A 21182-nucleotide genomic window follows, 5' to 3' on the forward strand; every position below is an offset into this window, starting at 1 on the left:
GGCCGGCTTGGGCCTAAAACATCAAAAGGGCCTACTTGGGCCAATGAGCCCCTTGGGCGGTTATCAGAATGAAGCACCAAACTCGACTCGCGCATGGTTTTCGTGATGTGGATCGCTTGCACCGAACAATAGTAGAAGCAAGAAAGAGAAAAGAAAAATAAATTACAGATGATTCAGTATTAGACACTTACGTCCACCATTCTGAATAGCCTCTACAGCTACATTGTATCTCATTAACTTGACTTGTTTACAATACATAGGTTCCTATTTATAGTTAATAAGTCAAGCTATACCAAGAAACCTAATCGTCCTATACTAAAAAACATAAATCAATAAGGTAAATATCATAATATATTCTAACTTCAAAATCTTAAAACAGAAAAAAATAGCAGAAGCTTTTCACGAGAATAAACATCCAACCTGATTCACATGAACAAACATATAAACCAACATGTATTAAGACATTTTTTCCTAAAGTACCTCTAATGTCCAATTCTAGTTACTGTATTCTTCCGTTTTTTGGGCTTGGAAAGCACCCATCCGGACATGAAGCAACCTGTGACAGTAAGAACAAAACTTGTTGCTGCTCCAATTCCAAAAGGCAAACCAATGATTTTCGTCTTTTTCTCTCTGAATGAATGAGTAGGAGGCTGTTCAGGCTCACAAGTACACAGTGCACGACAGAGACCAATGTTTCCCACAAAGCATGTATCTGGGAAAGTATCGAACTGAACTGCTTTAGGGATTTCCCCACACAGCTGATTATACGATACGTTGAAAGCCGACAGGAAGCTAAGATTACCCATGGAAAGAGGTATTTCTCCTAATAGCTTATTGTGAGACAAGTCAATTACCTCTAAGCTTGACATCCCAGATAAATTATCTGGAATAGGTCCTGACAGATTATTATATTTCAGGATGAAGACATGGAGCCTTTTCAAATTCCCAAAACCTGGCCAGATTGGTCCTTGGAGCATGTTGTAACTAAGGTCTAAAGTTGGCCGAAAGGCAGAAATTTGCTTATACCTCATGCCTCGCCCACCTCCTTGTCTAAAAATGGAAAGATGAAAGCTTGAGACAGGCTCTTCAAGTGAGATATTCCCACTTATGAGGGTCTGTAGTAGGGTCAAGCTCCTTGGTATCTCACCTTTGAAAGAGTTATTTGATAAATCCAAGTAAAAAAGAGATTCAAACTTTCCAAACCAGGATGGAATGGTTCCACCCAAATGATTCCATGCTAAATCCAACAACTGCAAGTTATGGCAACTACTCAACCATTGTGGGATTGAACCTCTGAGTTTACAATTGCCAAGAACTAGACCCTTGAGGTTGTTGAATTGCAGATTCACATTATCAGGTATTTCTTCATCATGGAAGTTCAAAGAAAGGACCAGAATACTTAAGTTTCTACAGTGTTGCAGAATCCCAAGAGTTGATGATATATTAACAAGGCTGGTGTTTGACAATGAGAGATATGTTAGGGCTTGAAGATTCTTGAAATCATTGGGAAGTTCACTATTAAGGTTGTTGCGAGCAAGATTAAGTACAGTCAGTCTTTGACAGAAGGATAGACTATCAGGAATTGGACCGTGGAACAGATTAGACCCAAGATCCAGGGATACAAGATTTTTCATTGCAGAACAGTTGAGGTTGATGGAGCCACTTAGAGAATTGTTGTTCAAATATAGGATTTGAAGTGATGGAGAGTTCACCAACGAAGTAGGCAAACGGCCAGTAAATAGATTTGTATTGGCCGAGAAATGCTCAAGCTTTGTAAGGCTCCCAAAAACATCTGGAAGATCTCCAGAAAACATATTAGAGGAGATATCCAGTTTCACAAGGTTAGAGAGGTTACCAAATCCATTATTCAGCAGCCCAGAGATCCAATTATCTTGAAGATGCAGTTGTCTCATATTTTGCAACTGGAAGATGCTCTCGGGCAAACTCCCTGATAAACTATTTTTATCAAAGGAGAGATATTGCAGGGAGGTACAATTTGCCAAATCCTTTGGAAATTCTCCAGAAAAATGGTTATTAGAGAAATTAAGCACTCGAATACCCGTAGATGTTCTACACATACCTCGATTGATTGAACCGGTAAAATCATTGTTGCTTACGTCTATGACCTCCAAGTTCTGCAATTTAAACAACTCAGCAGGGAGGGAACCACTGAGATAATTATAAGACAGGTTCAGGACTCTCAAGTGATACAAATCTGCCAAGGATTCACAGATCTTACCTGTAAGCCTTTTGCTGCCAAGTTCCAAGCCAACTACTCTTGTGCCAGAAACAGTTGAACTATCACAAATGACACCAGTCCAACTGCAGCAATCAGGAGAGGCTGTCTTGTTCCACGTCCCAGCAATCTCCGAATCAACACAATTGTAGAAACCAGTCAAGGCCCTCAAGTCTATTGAATTGCAAGTCAGTTCCGCAGATTTCAGGAGCCAAGGCTCGAAACTGAGAGCCAATACAGCAAACAAGAACAAACAAAAACCTCGGAAGCCCATTACAGAAGAGGGATGCGGGGAGAGACGCAAAAGTAACATGCAATATATGCAATTCTAGCAAGAGGGTTCAATTTTTTCCCTCTCTCTTTCTCTCTCTTATTGAGACAAGGGCTAGCCACCATCCCAATGTGAATGCTCTAAGTGCCTGACTTTGAAAATTTTCAATTAACCACCCCCTTGACAATGTGGTTTAGCTTAATTTTCGAGCACCTCATTTTTCTTAAGTTAGACTCGGAACAAGGAAAGACCGACTGAAGTGAAGACTAAGCAACATGTTCCCTCCATTTCTCTTGAACATGTTGTCTCTTACCGATGGAGTTTTGAGACTTTCTCCCATGCACCTATCATAGGCCTCTTGACTCCCTCCTTGTAATCCCTCTCTTGTGTATTGATTAGAAAAGAAAAGAAAAAAAGCTCTTGACTTGGGAAACATTTACTTGCAATTGTTAATTATTTAATACTTGTCGATAATCAAATTCTGAAATGGATCGGTGAACAATAATATGACTATATTTTAACGTTTGCCCACAAATAGTGAGCATGGATTATGGCCGAACAGATCGATAGATCTAATTGTCTTGTCTGCTCCATAAATGGTTCCACCGTTTGCAATCTCCAATAAACTCTTTCTACAAAAAGCTGCGGTTACCTACTGTGATGTAAACCACTTGAAATTATAACAATTAACAAATATAAGCAATGAACTCTTTTGTAAGGGACGGATGTAGGGGGGGCGGTATAGGCCATGTCCCCCTCAATTTCAGAAAAGAACAAAAAAAATTAGGTAAAAAATAAACATTTAGCTTACTGCCCCTACCAACAAATTTTTTTAGTCCATGGCTCCTACCCATAAGAGCCTCTGGCTCCATTCTTGTTTGTAATCATGAAGTTTTTTTTTTTACTGAATTACCGCAGCCGACTTTGAGTCCTTTAAAAGGGACATGTTCTCAGTTTTTTAGTGCCACACAGCAAGAGAGTTCAGATTTTTTTTTTTTTTTTGGGTCATATTTCTCTTTTGTGTGAGAAATATTTGAGCTTTGGGTTTTGAGTAATTTTTTTATTTATTTATTATTTTTCACTACTCTTTGTACTCCATCTTTTGATAGTTGAATTTCCTCCTAGTCATCTCCGCCTATGGAGGTAGGCTTGTTACGCCGAACAACGTAAATCTTGATGTCTTATGTGATTGACTTATTTTTTATTATGTTATTTTTGCTTCTTTGCGATCCAAAAATTAATTTGTCACAAAAAATTAGTATTAAAGCTTGATGTCTTTTTTTTTTTTAGGATGATTACTGCAAAATTCGAAGTAGAGAAGTTTGATGGTCAAAATAGTTTTATCATTTAACGCATCGAGATGCGTGCTTTGTTGCGCCAACAAGGTTTGGCAAAGATTTTGGATGACGAGGCAAAATCAACATTATCAAAGGAAAAAATTGTAGAACTTGAAGGAAAAACCGACAATGCAATTTTGCCATCTCTTTCAAATAGGATTATGAGAGAATTTTTTAGATTTTTAGTTTGCTCATTCCGTGTCATAAACATGTGCCTTTGTATTTTATGGCATTGGGTAGTTTTGCCATTGAGTATAGGATTGGATCTAAATTGTAGTGTAGTTGAAGTCATGAAAAATTCAAGTTTCTATATGTTATCCAAAAAAAAGTCCTTGTCAAAGTAAATTGGAAATATCTTTTGATTTCGACATATGATAAAGACAAACTTTGTGGCATTGGAAAGATAACTCATAGAGCTAAAACTTTGTATCTCACAAAGTGTTTCCAATTCCGATGTTTATTGGGTCAAAACGAGTTGTCAATAGAAATTTGAAAAAGCTTAAACATAAAGTTTCATCTGTTGGCATTTGGGCCGATGTCGAGACATAGAAATTTATGTTGGGACATGGAGATGTATGTTTGGACATGCTCGAGGTTGAGACTCGAGAGTACATGTTCCCTATTGTCCTGGTACATGTTTGGACATGAAGGCTTGATTAGGCTAAAACCCTAATCATGTCCGAACATGCTATTATGATGTTTGGAAACCGGCCATTGAAAAGTTGAAAAATCTTAGCCAACTATGATTAAAAAGCCTTACTTTTCCCCAATCTATATAAGGATCATAACTCATGACCTTCGGGAGGCAAGGAGGTTGTTTCTCAATTATTTTAGAGAGGTTTCATGTTGTTCTTGAGATTAAACCTTCTCATTCTCATTCATGTGCCAAGAAAAAAATTAATGATTTCAAAGTTTTCATTGTCTATTCTCTTGAAGTGTTTTATTCAAACCACATTTGTTCGATCTACATCAACAATGAGTTGAAGTCTACCGGTGGGTCGATAAAGAAATCCGATAAAGAAGATAGGCCAGTGAGGAGTTGGAGCCTTCTGAGGAGGCAAGTAAGAAGCTTTTTTTTGCATACAGATGATCTTAGCTTTACAAGGGGGTTTGTAAGTGTCTATTACATGTGTATCACTCTTCTTTTATGGTGATTTTCTAAGTTTGACTGCCCCATAGAAGTTTTACCTTTGAATGTCAAAAGGTTTCCTCTTCGCCGACAAAAACTTGTGTTGATGGTTTGCTATTTATTATTGGTTTGATAATTGTTATCACTGCAGACTTTTAAATTGTTATATTACTGCATTGTGATTGTTGAACATTGTGTTTGGGGTCTAAACCTTGTTTTCCAATTTTCACTTAAGATCAGAGTGGGTTCACTTTATTTGGATTAAATTCCTAAGGTGCATGAGTTCTCAAGTAAAGAGAAATCTTAAGAAAAAAAAAAAAGGTACTCAAGGCATCAAGTGCCATGAAATGATAACAAATATAAGCAATTTGATATTTACAATACTAGTGACTATAAAGACCCTCCCAAAAAATAATCATGGCATGGATTTCTAATGTAGACCGTGTCGTGAGTGACTTGAGTTGCATAGAGTCATCTCACCTGGGCCATGTTAAAGTTGGTTTTCTATGAAAAAAGTAGATATATTTCCCTCAAATTAACACTCAATTCGCAATATTCTTATGAACTAAAGATTACATCAATTTTCCTTCAAAACTACAAAAAATTTGCAATGTACCCCTTTTTGTCCCTCAAAAAGACAAAAATGCTACTAATTTTTTTTTTTCAATAAGACAAATATCCGTATAAATTCGAAATAAAAAAGGAATAGGAAAAGGAAAAAAAAGGTCAGGTGACCCACGGGCCACGGCCCTGTCGTGGGTCTGTCACTAGTTTTTTTTTTTTTTTTGAATTTTTTATTAAGTATATTTTTGTCATTTGGGGTACATTGCAAATTTTTGATAATTTGATAAACCAACCTATACTCAGTCCTAGCTTATTTTGTAGTCGTGAAAGGTTTTCTTATTTTTTTTATTTTTTATTTTTAGCTTCTTTAACTGACTTATCACAGCCAAGTTTGACACTTTTAAAAACGACACATACACTCGATATTTTAGTGCCGCACAATAGAGAGAGTTTAGATTTTTTTTTTTTACCATATTTTGTTTTGTGTAAAAGTGAAATTTAGGTGTATCAGAACTTTAGGTTTTATTAAGCGCTTTTTTCTTTTCACTACTTTTTGCACTCCATCTTTTGATAGTGAAATTTTCTCTTGGTCGTCTCCGGCTATGGATGTAGACTTGTTCAGTCCAACAACGTAAGTCTTGGTGTCATGTGTAATTGACATATTTTTTTTATTATGTTCTTTTCTACTTCTTTGCGATCCAAAAAAAGTCACACCAAATTAGAATCAGAGCTTGGGGCTTCTTTTTTTCTTTTCTTTTTTTTTTTTGGTTCGGGATGACTTCTGCAAAATTCAAACTACAAAAGTTTGAAGGTCATATTAGTTTCAACCTTTGACGCATCAAGTTTAGGCATTACAAAGTTAAGTGTCTGAAGCTGAAAAATAAAGGGAAAGATGATAAGTCAAGTTCCTCTTCTATGGTTGGTGTTGTTGAAGAAAAATTTAATGGTTCAGAACTTGTCCATGTAGTTAGCATTTCCGATTGTCGTTTTAATGACACGTGGGTTCTTAATTCGGTATGTACATTTCATATGTGCCATACAAGGTATTGATTTAGTATCTATGAGTTAATTAATGGTGATTCAGTCTTGATAGAAAATGATGTAGCATGTAAGATTGTTGCTATTGACAATCAGAATAAGGATGCATACGGAATTGTTAGGACTATGACAGATGTTCAATATATACGAGAGTTGAAGAAAAAATCTTATTTCTTTTAAGCACTTTGGACTCCCTTGATTTGAAGTATTCTAATGAAGATGGAGCCATTTGAATTAATATAGGCTTATTGGCTGTGATGAAATGTAACAATGTTAATGGCCTCTACTTTTTTCAGGGCAGTACGGTGACATTGTGACAAGTTCAACTGTTGTCTTATTTAAATGATACAAATTCAAATATTACCTTGTTATAGAATATGCAGTTGGGTCGTATGAGTTAGAGGGGTATGACAATATTGAGCAATCAGGGTTTGCTTTGTGACCAGAAAATAAGAATGCTCGACTTTTGTGAGCATTGTGTCTCCGGGAAGTACTGTAGAGCCAAGTTCAGTTTAGAGTTAATTCCACAACTGATTTGGGTCGTTGAATGGATGAGCATGACTGTTGGGGAGAGCGCATTGCATGCTTTCAAATGTCGGGTTGACCAAGAATTTTTGGACTCTGGCAATTAATACAACTTGCTATTTTGTCAACCGTTGTCCATCGATTGCTATTGATTATAGAACTCCTTATGAGGCATGCCTGGTACTCTTGCTGATTATTTGAATTTGAAAACTTTTACTTCTCCTGCTTATTGTCATGTGAATAAGGGTAAGCTTGAACCTAAATCAAAGAAATGTATATTTCTTATGGGATTGAACCTCTGAGTTTACAATTGAAAAGAACTAGACCCTTGAGGTTGTTGAATTGCAGATTGAAATTATCAGGCATTTCTTCATCACGGAAGTTCAAAGTACGGACTATCATACTTAGTTTCTACAGTGTTGCAGAATCCCAATAGTTGATGATATATTTATTAACAAGGCTGGTGTTTGAGACTCAGAGATGCGTTAGGGCCAGAAGATTCTTAAAAGCATTGGGAAGTTCACTATTAAGGTTGTTCCTAGCAATTGAGATTAATTGTACCAATTAGAGAGTTGTCCAAATTTAGCATTTGAAGTGATGGGGAGTTCACCAGCGAAGTAGGCAAACGGCCAGTAAATAGATTTGAATTGGTTGAGAAATGCTAAAGCCTTGTAAGGCTCCCAAGAACATCTGGAAGATCTCCAGAAAACATAGTAGAGGAGATATCCAGTTTCACAAGGTTAGAGAGGTTACCAAATCCATTATTCAGCGGCCCAGAGATGCTATTATCCTCAAGATTCAGTTCTCTGAGATTTTGCAGCTGGAAGATGCTCTCGGGCAAACTCCCTGATAAATTGTTCCCATCAAAGTCACGACTTGGAACAAGGAAAATTTCAAAGTCAAAACTGGTAAAGCACCACCTTTCCAAGGTTTATATATGTTTTCCACATTGTGATTTCTGAAAATATGAATATTCTTCTGTATTTTGCAGCAATATATCAATGGGTGATTAAAAATTCATCGACCACCACCACCAGGAGCAACGGAAAGGGGTCGATTACTACTAACAAGATTTTCACTCGTACAAGTCTCGATAAAGCGTTTTGGTTACTCTTTCTTGGTAAAAGGAAATTTGAAGAGAAAGAATTCGAAACTTTCAAGGTCATTACTCTATTAAATGTTGGGAAAAAGTTTTCGTTACATGCATAAACAAAAGCATCCTGTTATGCAGATCTGAATAAATTTTTGTCAATGACAATGAGTCTAACAATTAACAGACTCGCATTGCCAAAAGTGAGGATCGATTGCCACAAATGCAGGAATAGCAGCATTCACCTTTGTTCCATTAATGCTACCTGTTTGATATATACTTTTGATGCCAAAACAGGTAGAGCTGATTCTTGTAAAGCTCAATCAATTTACAAATCTCCCTACCATTCACAATTTTGTGAAAGGGTCAGTATGTATTGATCTAACTCAAACATTGAAATTACATAAAATCAAAATTAATTTCATGCTGCTAATCATGACCACATGGAATTCCACACTGCAAATCTATACCAACCAAGATTTTATGAGCATAAAGCTTATAAGAACTCTAAAAATTGCATGATGGTGATCATTGAGACATGGCATCTCTTTCTAACGGACCAAGAAGCCAAAGCAGAGAGTGGAAATACTATGTGAGAAGCCAATGATAAATGCATTTTGCAAGAAACTTTCATCCCAAAATTGATAAAAACCTTTGAAAAAAGAATGAAGAAATTATAATCACCAACAACAATCTACTAATAAACATATGTACTAAGGTATTTGAAGAAACATAGAACAAAAGAATAAAAGCATTAATATCTGAGTTGACACATAAGAGCACTCCCAATAGTTTATGTATATCTCAATGTAAAATGGCTAATCAAACCCCACTTTTTCTACTTTAGCTAACAACTTTTCAAGACCTGTATCCATCAGCTTATCTAAACTTTTTCTCTATTTTATTAAAATAATAGTTTTTAGAATATTTTATTCATTTTAATTAAAAACCCATTTCCACCACAAACAACAAATAAAACTCTCATCTCTAGCAGCATAATCACCGCACAATTCTCCACCGTCACCAACATAGTATCATTGAAAACTCATCACATGAAACCAAATAACAATTATGTATACAAAATTATAAAAATTAAAAAAAAAAAAACAAAAAAACAAAAAAAAGAAAAACAAAAAAAAGAAAAACAAAAACAAAAAAAAAACAAAAAAACAAAAAAAAAACAAAAACAACTGGGGATTGTTTTTTAGGATTGAAGAAGTTATGAGCCAAATATCACTCCAAACAAGCTTTATCATTCTAGAGCAGACCCAACATCAGCAACCAAACATAAACACACAAGACCCATCCAGGTAATGGGTTTAAAATAGCATTAAGAGCTTCAAACAAACTTACCTACAAAAAAAAAAAAATAATTACCCAGCTTTATCAATATGAAGTTTTACGTTTAAGGGAAGAAATGTTCTTGGTGGATGCAGGGGCTTGGGTGAAGTACGGAAAACTGGAAAGAGATTCTATATAAGCTTCAGAAAACATACCCAGCTTTATAAGGTTCGGACAACTGAAAACAAGGAGATTTTTTCTTCTTGGGGGAAGAACGGAGAGCAGTGGTCGGGAGTGAAGACAATGAGAAATTTCTTTTCTCCAAGTTTGGGTAAAGCCAAGCATGTTCTTCATTGGTGAGAGACAGAAATGAGAAAAAAGAGGAAGAAAAGTGTAAAGGAAGAGAGAGGGACAAATGGAAATGAATAAAAATAACATAGGTTGCTGTCGACGAATGCAGCAAAAATCCATTTTTCATTTGATTTACATAATCGGTTGGGAGGATTTTAGTGTTTTGGTTAGCCATTTTGGCTAAAAGTTGGATATGCATAATCCACTGGGAGTGTTCTAACATCACAAAGCTAACTTTTGAAGTAACTCTGCTGCTGTCTATTTAGAGAAGCTTTCCCCAACATGTGCATGCATTAAAAGGTAGTGGTTAATAATTCCAAGCAGAATTCATTACCAAGTGGCCAGCACATCCCCAGCCTAACTAAGAATCACCTCTCTAAATATTTCACATAATTATTGCTTGGGTTACAGTAACTACTATGTCAAAAAGCTAGAATGTGAAAAATATCATTTACCAATTAATACTAAAGCCATCGAATGGAATTTGCAGGAAATTTTGCAAAGACATAGACTGAAGCTTTCCCAAGCTTCTCAAGTATACTCATTATTCATTATCATCTAAAATAGGTTTTTAGAAAATTCCACAAAAGAGGAAAAAAAAGAAAAAAAAGGCCATCGACAGACATTATAATCCCAAAGCTGTTCAGTAATAAAAAGTAAGCAATGACAACAGATACAGGATTTGCATATCAACCTCTAATTGAGGCATGCTATGAGAAGAAAGCATTACAAAGAATTCTTCATAGTAGAGCACAAAAAGGATCCCGATTACCCAAAAATGCTCTGAACTAAGGTTTCATGCTGAATTAAACATAGAGAAAAACGAGTCCAATTCAAATTTTTATTTTTATTTTTTCCCAAAACAGTAACTGATATTTCAACTCGTGTTGTTGCACTAATTCAACGGTAAAACGGAGCTAAAGCTAGTAAAGATAACAGATAAAAAATGAAAATTTTCTTTGAGATAAAAAGCTCAATAATGTCCTCAAAGATGGCAATGTACACCAGGGAAGACCATTTACTTACATTGTAATTGAAAATCAATATAGGCCCAAAAATTTCCACCAGAAAGCTCCAACTACTACCCAGATGATAGCATTGACAAGAGCCATTACGAACCCTATTTTGAATACATCAGGAAGGTCTACATAACCAGCTGTTGAGAAAAAACGATAAAAATCTAATCAGATGCCATGCTGCAACAGACCTTAAAAGAAAAAAAAAATATATCATAACGCTAACTTCTGAAGGCTTTCTTAAAGAAATACTCCATCGTTTGCCCTTAAAATCAATAAGAATGAAAGGACATTGACATCTTGAAATTACTTTATGCTTAATGGCCACAATAATATTAAAAACAAAATCTTCTCTTTTCCATCACTATCAACCAAATGGCAAAAAGTAGAACCTTCCAAAAGAAATGGAAGAAATGAGAAACAGAAACTATAGATCAGAAGAATAATTTTTTTTTTCTTTTTTTTTTCGTAAGTAAGATCAGAAGAATAATTGGAGCAAGACTAATTGTCATCTAAAAACGACAAAAAATGAATCAGTAAATATTATGCGTGATATGCATAAAGAGTCATACCTCCATAGTATACAGCAGCCTGACCACTGCTATAATGCGTTAGAGCACCAAAAAGATTTGTGTTGTAAGCTAAAGCCAGAGCTGCCAACACACCAGGAACCCCTGCTGCCAAATGCATAGCAAGGAATGCGGAGTATAAAGCTCCAACATGACCTGTTTGACTTGCAAAGAGGTAGTGGATGAAGAAGTAAGAGGCCTGAAGAACACCAAGTGCAGCAGGCCAACTCAAGGAGAAAGATTGAAGGGACTTGGCCACACAATCAGACATCCAGGTCACAATACCAAGGTTTGTCAATTGGCCTGCCATACCCACTAGAACGGCAAACCAAGCCAAGGTATCCCATGCTGATTTTTCACTTAAGCAGTCATCCCAATCAAGGACTCCCAACAAAAGGAGTATTGATAAGCCTATCATTGCAGCTACAACACTTGCTATACCAAGAGCCTCTCTGCAAACAGACCAACAAAATATTGATTATTCAGAAACCTAATTGGACACAACACACTTGAATAGAACCATAATCTGCAGATATAATGAGCTTGCAACTTTCAGCTAATACAAATGAGAATATCAAATATACTGAGCTGCAGGGAGACACTAAAAGAATATGATGATTGTTTTTAGCACTAAAATTACATCCAAAAAAAGCTCTATTGAAGCAGAAGATGAAAAGACAGAGATGGAATCTAGAACATATTTTCATGCAACACAAGGGAAAAATTACCTACAAATCCAAATGAATACTAGAGAATATTATTAGATGTAATTAGAGGTCACTAGCATGGTGATCAAGGCAACCCATATTTTAACCTTTTGTTTCTACTCAGATACTACCAGTTAATAATATGTAAGACTCGATTCTAGGGCTACAAGAAGATTGTATAAAACTAACAAAGCTGTCAACTTTAGAGAAAATTATAAAACCACATACTTTACCAATCTGTGGAAGAAGACTTTGACTAATACGGTCCTGAATTAAATCTTTTTTTTGATAAGTACAATTATTCCTAAGAAAAAATGTATGTGGTGTTTCCGGGATCAAATGGCATTGAAATAGCCATTCATCAGGATAGCCACACTGATAAATATAGTGCCCAAGCCAACCTGAATTAAATCTAAAAAGAGGCTTAACATGTTGTATCTCTAATACAGAAAATAAAGTGCCAAACTGACGGGGGCTATAGATCAAATGACACAAACAAAGCATCTTTCCAGACATTTAATTCTTTTAAAAATGACAGCTCAAAGCCTTATTGTCACTTGAGGTGCTTAAGTAAGCCACCACCAATTTGTGAAACTCTTTCATGTTCTTTTCTTGTTTTTCTCTTTCTTTTTTTGGTTTTTGGTTTATGACATATGTGTCAGACCCACTTGTGTGCCTCATCTCACTGTCCAAGTTCACACTATATCAAGATTTCAGAGAAAAAAACTTTCTAAAGGAAGCCATGACGCCATTTTTTGACAGTTGTGTATGAAAAGGTGTCTATACATAACTATAACCCTTCAAATTCTACACCAAGGTTTTCAATAAAATCTTTGTCTGGAAGAGAGAACACTAAAAGGCTGTTTTCCAGATGAAAAGCAAGATAGCCTATTGGCAAAATTATATCGGTGTCAACAGAAACAATAGCAGGGACGTGAAAGATAATATTTAGTAATGAAGGTTCCTTGTTATACAGGGCCCAAAATGGATGTGTTACCTGGGATATTTTACAAGAGAGGAGTTTCATAACTTCCAACTTTATAGATAGGCCAGGCTGAAGAGATTTTGCATATTTGAGAGGCAAAATTCCAAAAGTAGGTGGCAGAAAAACACCGTGCAATGCAGATATGCTGTCAGCATTTGATGGACAAAGCAGTGCAGCCAACCTGAGAAAGCATCTAAAATTTTGTCTGCATCCACATTCCAACTAAATGCCAGTCTTCCTAAAGATTTTTCTATTCAGATATCCTCCCCCTCTTCCTATCTAGTTTTCATTATTCTATGTTTCTGCCAGAATGCCATAAAAAGTCTAATAGGACACACGGGATTTGAAAAGTAAATCTGAATTATGAGGCGTAGCGAAAATAGAGTTGGGCTGGACATTTTATCTGCTCAGGCAAACTTAACTGGTGAAAGGGGTTTAAGTAAAAACAGAAATTAAAACATACAAGCAATAAATCTGAACAATTTTGTAACTGATGAATTCAATATAATGGGGCATGATGCTTCTGTTAACCTTTTCTCATCTTAAAATAGGTGACCAACTGAAATAGAAAAATAACTAAGTAATCTATACAAATCTTGGGAACAGCAAGCAACTGTAAATCGCACCAAACTGCAAGCTTTAACCAATTCCATATCCTTTCAAACTTTTTAGTGAACTTATTTACCAATAACACAATTCACTAAAAGTAATGCCTCTTTATTGTTTCTACATAACTATCAAAGGTAACTAAACATAATTAGCAAGCCTTAACTATCTTTCGCAAAAGCAAAACTTGACCTAACAACGATATTAAAAATCAAACTATAGGACTCCGAAAATCCTTAAAACAAAATTGTGCAGAATATACAGCATATTATATAACTCATATCACATGCCAATTATCGAAAGGCATCAAGAATAGTTGATGATATCCTTATGTACATGACCAATAGTTCAACCAATCATTAGGATAATACATTTTCAAAAAAGGTGGGCAACAAATCAAGTGCTACAAAGAATAATTGGAGAATTCAACTAGCCCTGTAATTTTTTTAAATTGATTTATACTACTCATTACCAGCCAGGAAAAAAAAAACAGTTCATGATATGAGGATATAAATTTGAGATGATAATTTATACTAATACCATGAAGTAAGACATACTACATACCCAAAGACCCATAAAGAGACTGCAAGAAGCATTGTACCAACCATCACCCACTCATGCCTTGTTACAGGACCCATGTTCTCTAGTTTCTTTGCAGCCATGGCAGGTGCATCAGGGGTGTCTTTGGTTTCAGGTGGATATAGCTTGTACAGGACCAGCGGAGTAGCTAGGAGAGAGACAAGTGCTGGTAAACTAGCAGCATTGAACCAAGAAACCCAAGGGCTTGAAATTATCACACCAAGTTCCTCGGCTAATTTGAGGCAAAGCAGGTTTTGAGCTGCAGCAGTTAGGAAAAGAGCACTAGAGTTACTTGCAGCCTGTTACACGTCACACATGAGCAATGCATTAGTCACCTAGGCATCACAGGACGATCAAATTAACAAGATTGAATAACATGCATTCATAAATTTAACAAGAACATACTATAATATGCATAAATGAGGAATAAAAAGAAATGTAGAGATCATCTAACATAGTTAACACATCCATCTGTCCGGAAAGACAGAAAAATATACCTACTTATCAGCGTAAGGTTATTCCAAAAAAATAAAATAGAGGTCTCTAATAAAGCAGAAAATCTCGTAATCAACCCCCTGAAACTAAAAACAACTCAAGAAACCCATTCTGTCAGCAGTTTTCTCTCATGAAAATGCCCGCATGTTCCTTTCATTCTATTCAATCCATACTGCATTTTTTACCTAAAAATTCCAATGTGTTATAATACTCCAATGTCTGAAAAGATCCTTGGAAAATAACCATTTTGATCCTAAGAACTCCCAAGCCTGTCTAGTCCAATTGAACCAAAACAACTATATAGAGAATACATAATCACATTTTATGCATACCATGTCAACAGAACATTCAGGGGTCCATGGTTCCTTACATGGAATTGAGACCATTAGATAATCAACCATCATTGCAATTGTATTTCTTTTTTTATTTCTTTATAAGTAATCGTAATTTTATTGAAAAGCACAAACGTGCAACCCAAGTACACAAGAAGTATAGAAGAGAGATGCCTAACTAGTAGCAGAAAAAAATAAATAAATAAATGAAATTAAAAAATTAAAAAAAAAAAATCTTAAAAAACATGAAAACACCAAAGTCCTCACACATTCCTCGAAGCTCTGATCATTTCTTTCCCAAAAAAGACACCACAAAAGGCAGTACAGAATCATCTTCCAAACTATATCAAGCTGAAACCTACCACCAATCGCTTTCCAGCAAGTAGAGAGATCTATTACCCGACCAGGCATAACTCAGGCCAACCCAACACTACTGAAGATGGTATTCTAAGAGCGTTGATAATCTCACAATAAAGTAGAAGATAATCAACTCACTCCATATTCTTCTTGCACATGCAACACCATGTCGTTTCTTTAGATTGTCCATGGTGATGATCTTCTCTATTGCTATTGTTAGAACAATTTCTAGGTCAGTTACTACTACATCTTCAAGGGGTTTCCTCCAGATAGTCTTCCACACGAGTCACTGCAATCACAAAGAAAGTTAGACAAAAGAGCTTGTCGAAGCAGGCCGGCAAGGGTAGCTCTGATGCCTAAATCAGATGATGATCTGGGGAGGAGAAAAAACTCTAAGAAAGCAAGTGTTCTTGTGTGTGTAATGAAAAGTTCGAATGCATTACCTTTCTCTCTCTTCCCTTTTATACCTTATCCAATGTCCACGATGATGACGTCATACCTATCTTCTCCTTCCTTTTTCTTCAGGCGGCTAGTTTCCTCTTATTTCCTTCTTGCCTACATTTCGTGGCTTTAGCATTGAATCTTGCATTCATTAGCTGTCAAATCAGTCACTTCCATTTCTACTCAATTCTTCTTCCGCTTAATGCGCTTGAGGCTCTAGGAGGGCCTTTAAGAAGTGGGTTTTGGTCACTCAAACCACTTTGGCGATCGCAAAGCCCTATGCGATTTACGATCACTGGCGATTTGTTAACACTCTGGCGATAGCCCGCTCCTCTCAGCAAAGTGACGGCTATTGCCTCCTACAGTGTGTCCATCGCTTCCTCCTAAAGTGAGTGATGCCTAGCCCTAGCCCGAAATCGATCTACTACCCACTAGTAGGCGGGGGCTCAATGTGTGGATAGGCTTCTGGATATGGGTCATAACTACCAGGCCCATGTCCTAATAGTTACCCACCAATTCCCTCTAGCAATCACATGTATAGAGGGATAAAGTGAATTAAGTGGCAGTTGAATGCTTTAATTTTGATTAGTCGAATCTTACAAGTTCCTAGATTTGCTGACATAGGTTATTGGCATCTTCCCGAGCAGGTGAAGCGACCCTAAAGCTGAAAAGTCGCCGTGTGCAGGGGCCTTTATGCTCTCTTTTATGACGCCTTGGGTTTATTCCTTAACTTCACGCCTAGGAAGTTTCTTTTAAAGCCAATCCTGGTGTCTTAATCATCCCTTACCTTTAAACGTGTTGAAGTGATCTTTTTTGTCATGGCATCCGGTTCTCCGTATAGGGGTGGGGCTCAAAGATCTTCCTGCACCAGGAACTATCGACGCGCCCGTCATGGAGGTGCCGCTCCTGCGGCTCCGTACTGTGAACAACACATGTATAACATCCCTGGTGATTTCTCTAACGACGAGCTTTCTACTGGCCCAAGGTCATCGTCAGAGCTTGGTTTGTTCGTGGGTGCAGGGATGGGTGGTAACTGGAACCAACACGGCGATTCCTCTGCGCCTCGATCGCCTCCAGATCCGATGACGGCTAACATCTATTCCCTGTCGGTGAGTCAGTTGAGAGCTACCGTGTTGGAGGCTCGCGAACAGTTGGAAGAGGCCCACATCTTGCGGGATGCAACTCATCTGCAGTTGGAAGAAAGTCAAGTTTCTAACGGGATGGTTCGAAAGTTGGCCGACGCCGAAGGTTTCCAACATGGTCGCAAGCTAGGGTGGCTAGATGGGAAGGAAGCTACTTGGGACAGTGATATGATCGCAACGAGGGCGTTGGCGGAACGCAGCCGCCGCCGATTACTACACATGAAGCACGTGCTCGGCGGGGGTGCCGGTCCGGCTGCTTTGAGGCCCTCTGGCAACAATGAAGAGTCTTCAAGCAACAGTGGCGGTTGTTAGCGAGTAGCATAGATTTGCTATCGTAAGACTAACTAGTAGATAGTCTTCGATGAAAGAAAACAAACAAGAACATATTTTGTTATAATGAATAGACGTTTTCTTCTTCTGCTATGGGACTGCCAACCTTTGTTGTTTTTTATTTTGTTTGCGAACGGAGGGTTCAAGCCCCAACGGCTTGATCCTTAATTGTACTCCGTTCATTCAACGTGTTGCGCTATAGGCCATTACTAACATGTTCCCACCAAACCGCTCGTTGGAATCATTTTATTGTGATCACAACGAGCGTTTTGATCGTTTGAAGCGTTTTGATCGGTGGGGCCATTGAAATAGGCCTAGCAGTTACGGCCCATATCCAGAAGCCCATCCACACAGTGAGCCCTCGCCTACGCCTACTAGCGAGTAGTAGATCGATTTTGGGCCAGGGCCAGGCATCGCTCACTTTAGGAGGAAGCGATGACCACACTGTAGGAGGCAATAACGGTCACTGAGAGGAGCAAGCTATCGCCAGTCATCAAGAATGTGTTAACCAATTGCCAACAACCGCAGATCGTGTAGCGCTCCTCGATCGCCAAAGTCGTTCGAGTGACCAAAACCAACTTCTTAAAGGCCCTCCCAAAGCCCCAAGAGCATTAAACGGAAGAAGAATTGAGTAGACGTGGAAGCGACTGATTTGACAACTAATGAATGTAAGATTAAATGCTAAAGCCGCGGAATGTAAGCAAGAAGGAAACAAGAGGAGACTAGCTACCTAAAGAAAAAGGAAGGAGAAAACAGGTATGACATCATCATCATGAAGATTGGGTAAGGTATATACGGGAAAAGGGAGAAAGGTAACGCATTCGGACTTTTTCGTTACACACACACAAGAACACTAGCTTTCTCAAAGTTTTTTCTCCTCCTCAAATCATCATCTTACTTAGGCATCGGAGCTACTTCCTGCTGGCCCGCTTCGGCAAGCTCTTTTGTCTAACCTTCTTCGTGATTGCAGTGACTCATGTGGAAGACTATCCGGAGCATACCCCTTGAAGACGTAGTAGTAACTGACTCATAAACTATTCTAACAACTATCGTCCAAGCAAAGAACGTCACTCTCAAGTGTATTTCTACAAACATCAACAGCATAAACTTGTTTCATATTAATTAAAGGGAAATTGTATGAAAAGTCCCTGAGTTTTGCCTCTCTAACAGATAAAGACCTGAATTTCTAATTTTGAGAATTAAAGTCCTAAGTTTTGCTCAAGTGACAAATAGTCTCTCCGTCAGATTACCCATCATATTGCCCATGTCAGACCAATGAAAATATGACACGTGTATCCAGGTACACGTTAGCTTTCCATGTGGGAAACTATGCCAAAAAAAAAAAATTAAAATAAAGACGGCTGGAGATCCACTCCACCGCCACCCTCCACCCCACAAAGGGAGGTGATGGAGGGTGGCTCTGCCCCCACAAAGGTGGTGGGGTGGACCTCACTGGGGGGCACAAGTGGTGGAGATTCACACTCACAAAGGGGTAGGGGTGGAGAGCTCCACCCCACACACCTTTGCGGGGGTGGAGAACCACCCCCCAGAAAGAGGTCGATGGGGTGGCTCCACCCATGCACATCTCCACGGGGATGGATATCCACCCCCAAAAGGGAACTGTGGGGGTGGAGATCCACCTGAATAGAGGGCGAGGGTGGAGAGTAAATACCTTTCAAATAACATACTTTTGGGACAATTTCCTTTAATTAAATACAAATACAGGGAGAGTAAACGATATACTTTTCAAATGGTATTATGACTAAAAGTATTGATCATATTCAATGGTTCCCAAACAATTCAAGGTGCATGCCTCCTCAAGTTACATATTTGGACTATTACATGGACAATGGAGAAATAGCATTGGACAGAAACTCAGAGAAGTAAGTCACAGCCAACAAATCTAGAAGGGTCATACATAGTGATATTCTTTAACAACAATTAATCAAATAATTTTTTTTATAAGTACTACACTTGATCTTAGCCACAAGGCCGACAAAGGTATTTTTAATCAAATAAAAATTAATCCTAAGTGCGTTTTCCAAGCCACATCCTTCCCAATATCAAAATCGCACTGCATTACCCAATGCATTTTCGAAGGTTCCCCTAATGGACCTAATCTAGTAAGTAGTATTAGACATCAAATAAGACAATAGCTGGTAAACATCCTCAGATGTGCAATTGGACTAACCACGCAATAAACAAATAGATAAAAGATTATTGGGTCTCTACATCATTGCATATACAAATCCCACTAGCAGTACTAAATTCCTCACTATTCCAAGCCAATAACCAATAAACATTATCTAAATAATTAAAAAAGATACTTTACCCAAAAAATAAAATTAAAAAAGACACTATAACTCAAACGACACAAATCTGATACATACATACATACATACATACATACATACATACATACATACATACATAGAATATATACATGGCCTCATTTAATAATGCATACCACTTCGATATAATTATTATATATTAAATCAATAAATTCAAAAAGTCATAAAAATAATCCTTGTGCAGGAATGTCTATTCATGGAACTTGTCTCAAAAAAAAAAAATGCCTATTCATGGAACTATAAAAATATCCATCCAACCTGAAATTGGGACTGCACGAGATAAGACCCGAGCTTTTTCGCCGACGGATCGCCCGGTTTACTCCCCGCCGATAGCGACAAAGACTTGATTATTGGCAAGAAGACGCCGCCGGCCCTCGCCGTGGTGCTTGGCATCGCCGGGGCGATGAGCGCCTCGCTGATCGTCAATCCGTAGGACAACCCCAAGGTACTCTTGCCCAGCCATTTGACGAAGTAGGTGGCGATCCTATCGCCCAAGCCAGTCTTGACGAAGCCGCGGGCGAAGAAGAAGGAGATGACGATGAGCCAGATGACCTCGTTGGTGAAGGCGGAGAAGGCGCAGGAGAAGGACAGGGTTTTAGTCACGACGGAGGCCGTGAGGCCGAGGAAGGCCCAGGCGCCGACGGGCAGGGGGCTGAGGACGAGGCCGGCGATGGTCGAGATGAAAATGGAGAGCAATTGCCATGCCTGGGGAGAGACTTCAGGGGGTTTGGGGACGAGGAACTGCACAATGAGGCCGACGGAGATTGAGATGAGGAAAGGGATGGGCTTGACGCCTAGTGGACGAGGTGGGGATGGTGAATTTGTGGAAGAGGAGGCGTGGATGGGTGGGAGGCGAGGTTTCAAGCCGAGGGAGAGCTTCGGCGATGGGGGGAAGATAGAGGAGGAGGATCGGATGGTGGTGCGGAAGGAGCGGGGTAGGGTGTGGCCGGGGAGAAGGAACGGCGGGGATTTGGAGATGGGGCGGGAGCGGTGGTGGAGGAGAGAGAAGGAAGGGGAGGCGGAGGTGGAGAGAGAGTGGAGGGCAAAGCTCTCCATGTTTCGCTGAATGAGATTTTTGCTGCGCAGAGAGCGGGGAGAGCACCACCTTTTTGCTTGTTTTACAGTTTGACAGAGTGAAGACACTGGACGGAACTTCCAAAGAAAAATACCGGTGTCTGGTTGGTGTCACCGTGTCTGTTTGCGAGGTGGGAAATTTATGGAAAATATATGGTCGTTATATAATATAAATTATTATATGGCAAGGTCGATTTTTTTAACATTTTTTTCTTTTGAATGAGACTCTGTTGGAATTTTTAGAGTATTTAATTTTTATCAAATCTCAATTATTATGGAAGAGTGTCTCTTGACTTTATCTTGTTATTTAAAAAAATCAAATACACTGTAGCAATAAATATACACTATTAAATTTATAAAATAAAATGAATCATCT

The 21182-nt window shown here is 38.2% G+C and overlaps 2 protein-coding genes and 1 non-coding gene across 3 annotated transcripts; all 3 read right to left on the minus strand.

The window, feature by feature from the left end:
• Positions 1–312: 312 nt before the first annotated feature.
• On the minus strand, positions 313–2624 carry LOC133882657 (phytosulfokine receptor 1-like). The gene has a single exon (XM_062321862.1). It carries the CDS (start codon positions 2547–2549, stop codon positions 483–485), a length of 2067 nt encoding a protein of 688 aa, XP_062177846.1. The 5' UTR covers positions 2550–2624; the 3' UTR covers positions 313–482.
• Positions 2625–8231: 5607 nt separating this feature from the next.
• On the minus strand, positions 8232–20930 carry LOC133881901 (dicarboxylate transporter 2.1, chloroplastic). Its single transcript, XM_062320971.1, has 5 exons — positions 19991–20930; positions 14270–14583; positions 11411–11859; positions 10849–10978; positions 8232–8530 (listed from the first exon to the last, which is right to left on the minus strand). Exons 1-4 carry the CDS (start codon positions 20786–20788, stop codon positions 10863–10865), a joined length of 1677 nt encoding a protein of 558 aa, XP_062176955.1. The 5' UTR covers positions 20789–20930; the 3' UTR covers positions 8232–8530; positions 10849–10862.
• LOC133882985 (small nucleolar RNA snoR80) lies at positions 12427–12520 on the minus strand. Its single transcript, XR_009902798.1, has one exon. It is a non-coding gene; the product is annotated as a small nucleolar RNA snoR80 (small nucleolar RNA).
• Positions 20931–21182: the final 252 nt, after the last annotated feature.

Source organism: Alnus glutinosa, chromosome 11 (assembly GCF_958979055.1).
Source record: "Alnus glutinosa chromosome 11, dhAlnGlut1.1, whole genome shotgun sequence".
Lineage (NCBI taxonomy): Eukaryota > Viridiplantae > Streptophyta > Magnoliopsida > Fagales > Betulaceae > Alnus > Alnus glutinosa.

Bases quoted from the DNA above. Each gene is read 5' to 3' on its own strand.
- LOC133882657 (XM_062321862.1), bottom strand. From the start codon at position 2,549: ATGTTACTTTTGCGTCTCTCCCCGCATCCCTCTTCTGTAATGGGCTTC.
- LOC133881901 (XM_062320971.1), bottom strand. From the start codon at position 20,788: ATGGAGAGCTTTGCCCTCCACTCTCTCTCCACCTCCGCCTCCCCTTCC. The intron at 14,584-19,990 runs GTTGGATGGATA...GACGTGTAACAG, and splicing joins TCGTGCAGTCCCAATTTCAG to GCTGCAAGTAACTCTAGTGC. The intron at 11,860-14,269 runs GTATGTAGTATG...GTCTGTTTGCAG, and splicing joins GTCTCTTTATGGGTCTTTGG to AGAGGCTCTTGGTATAGCAA.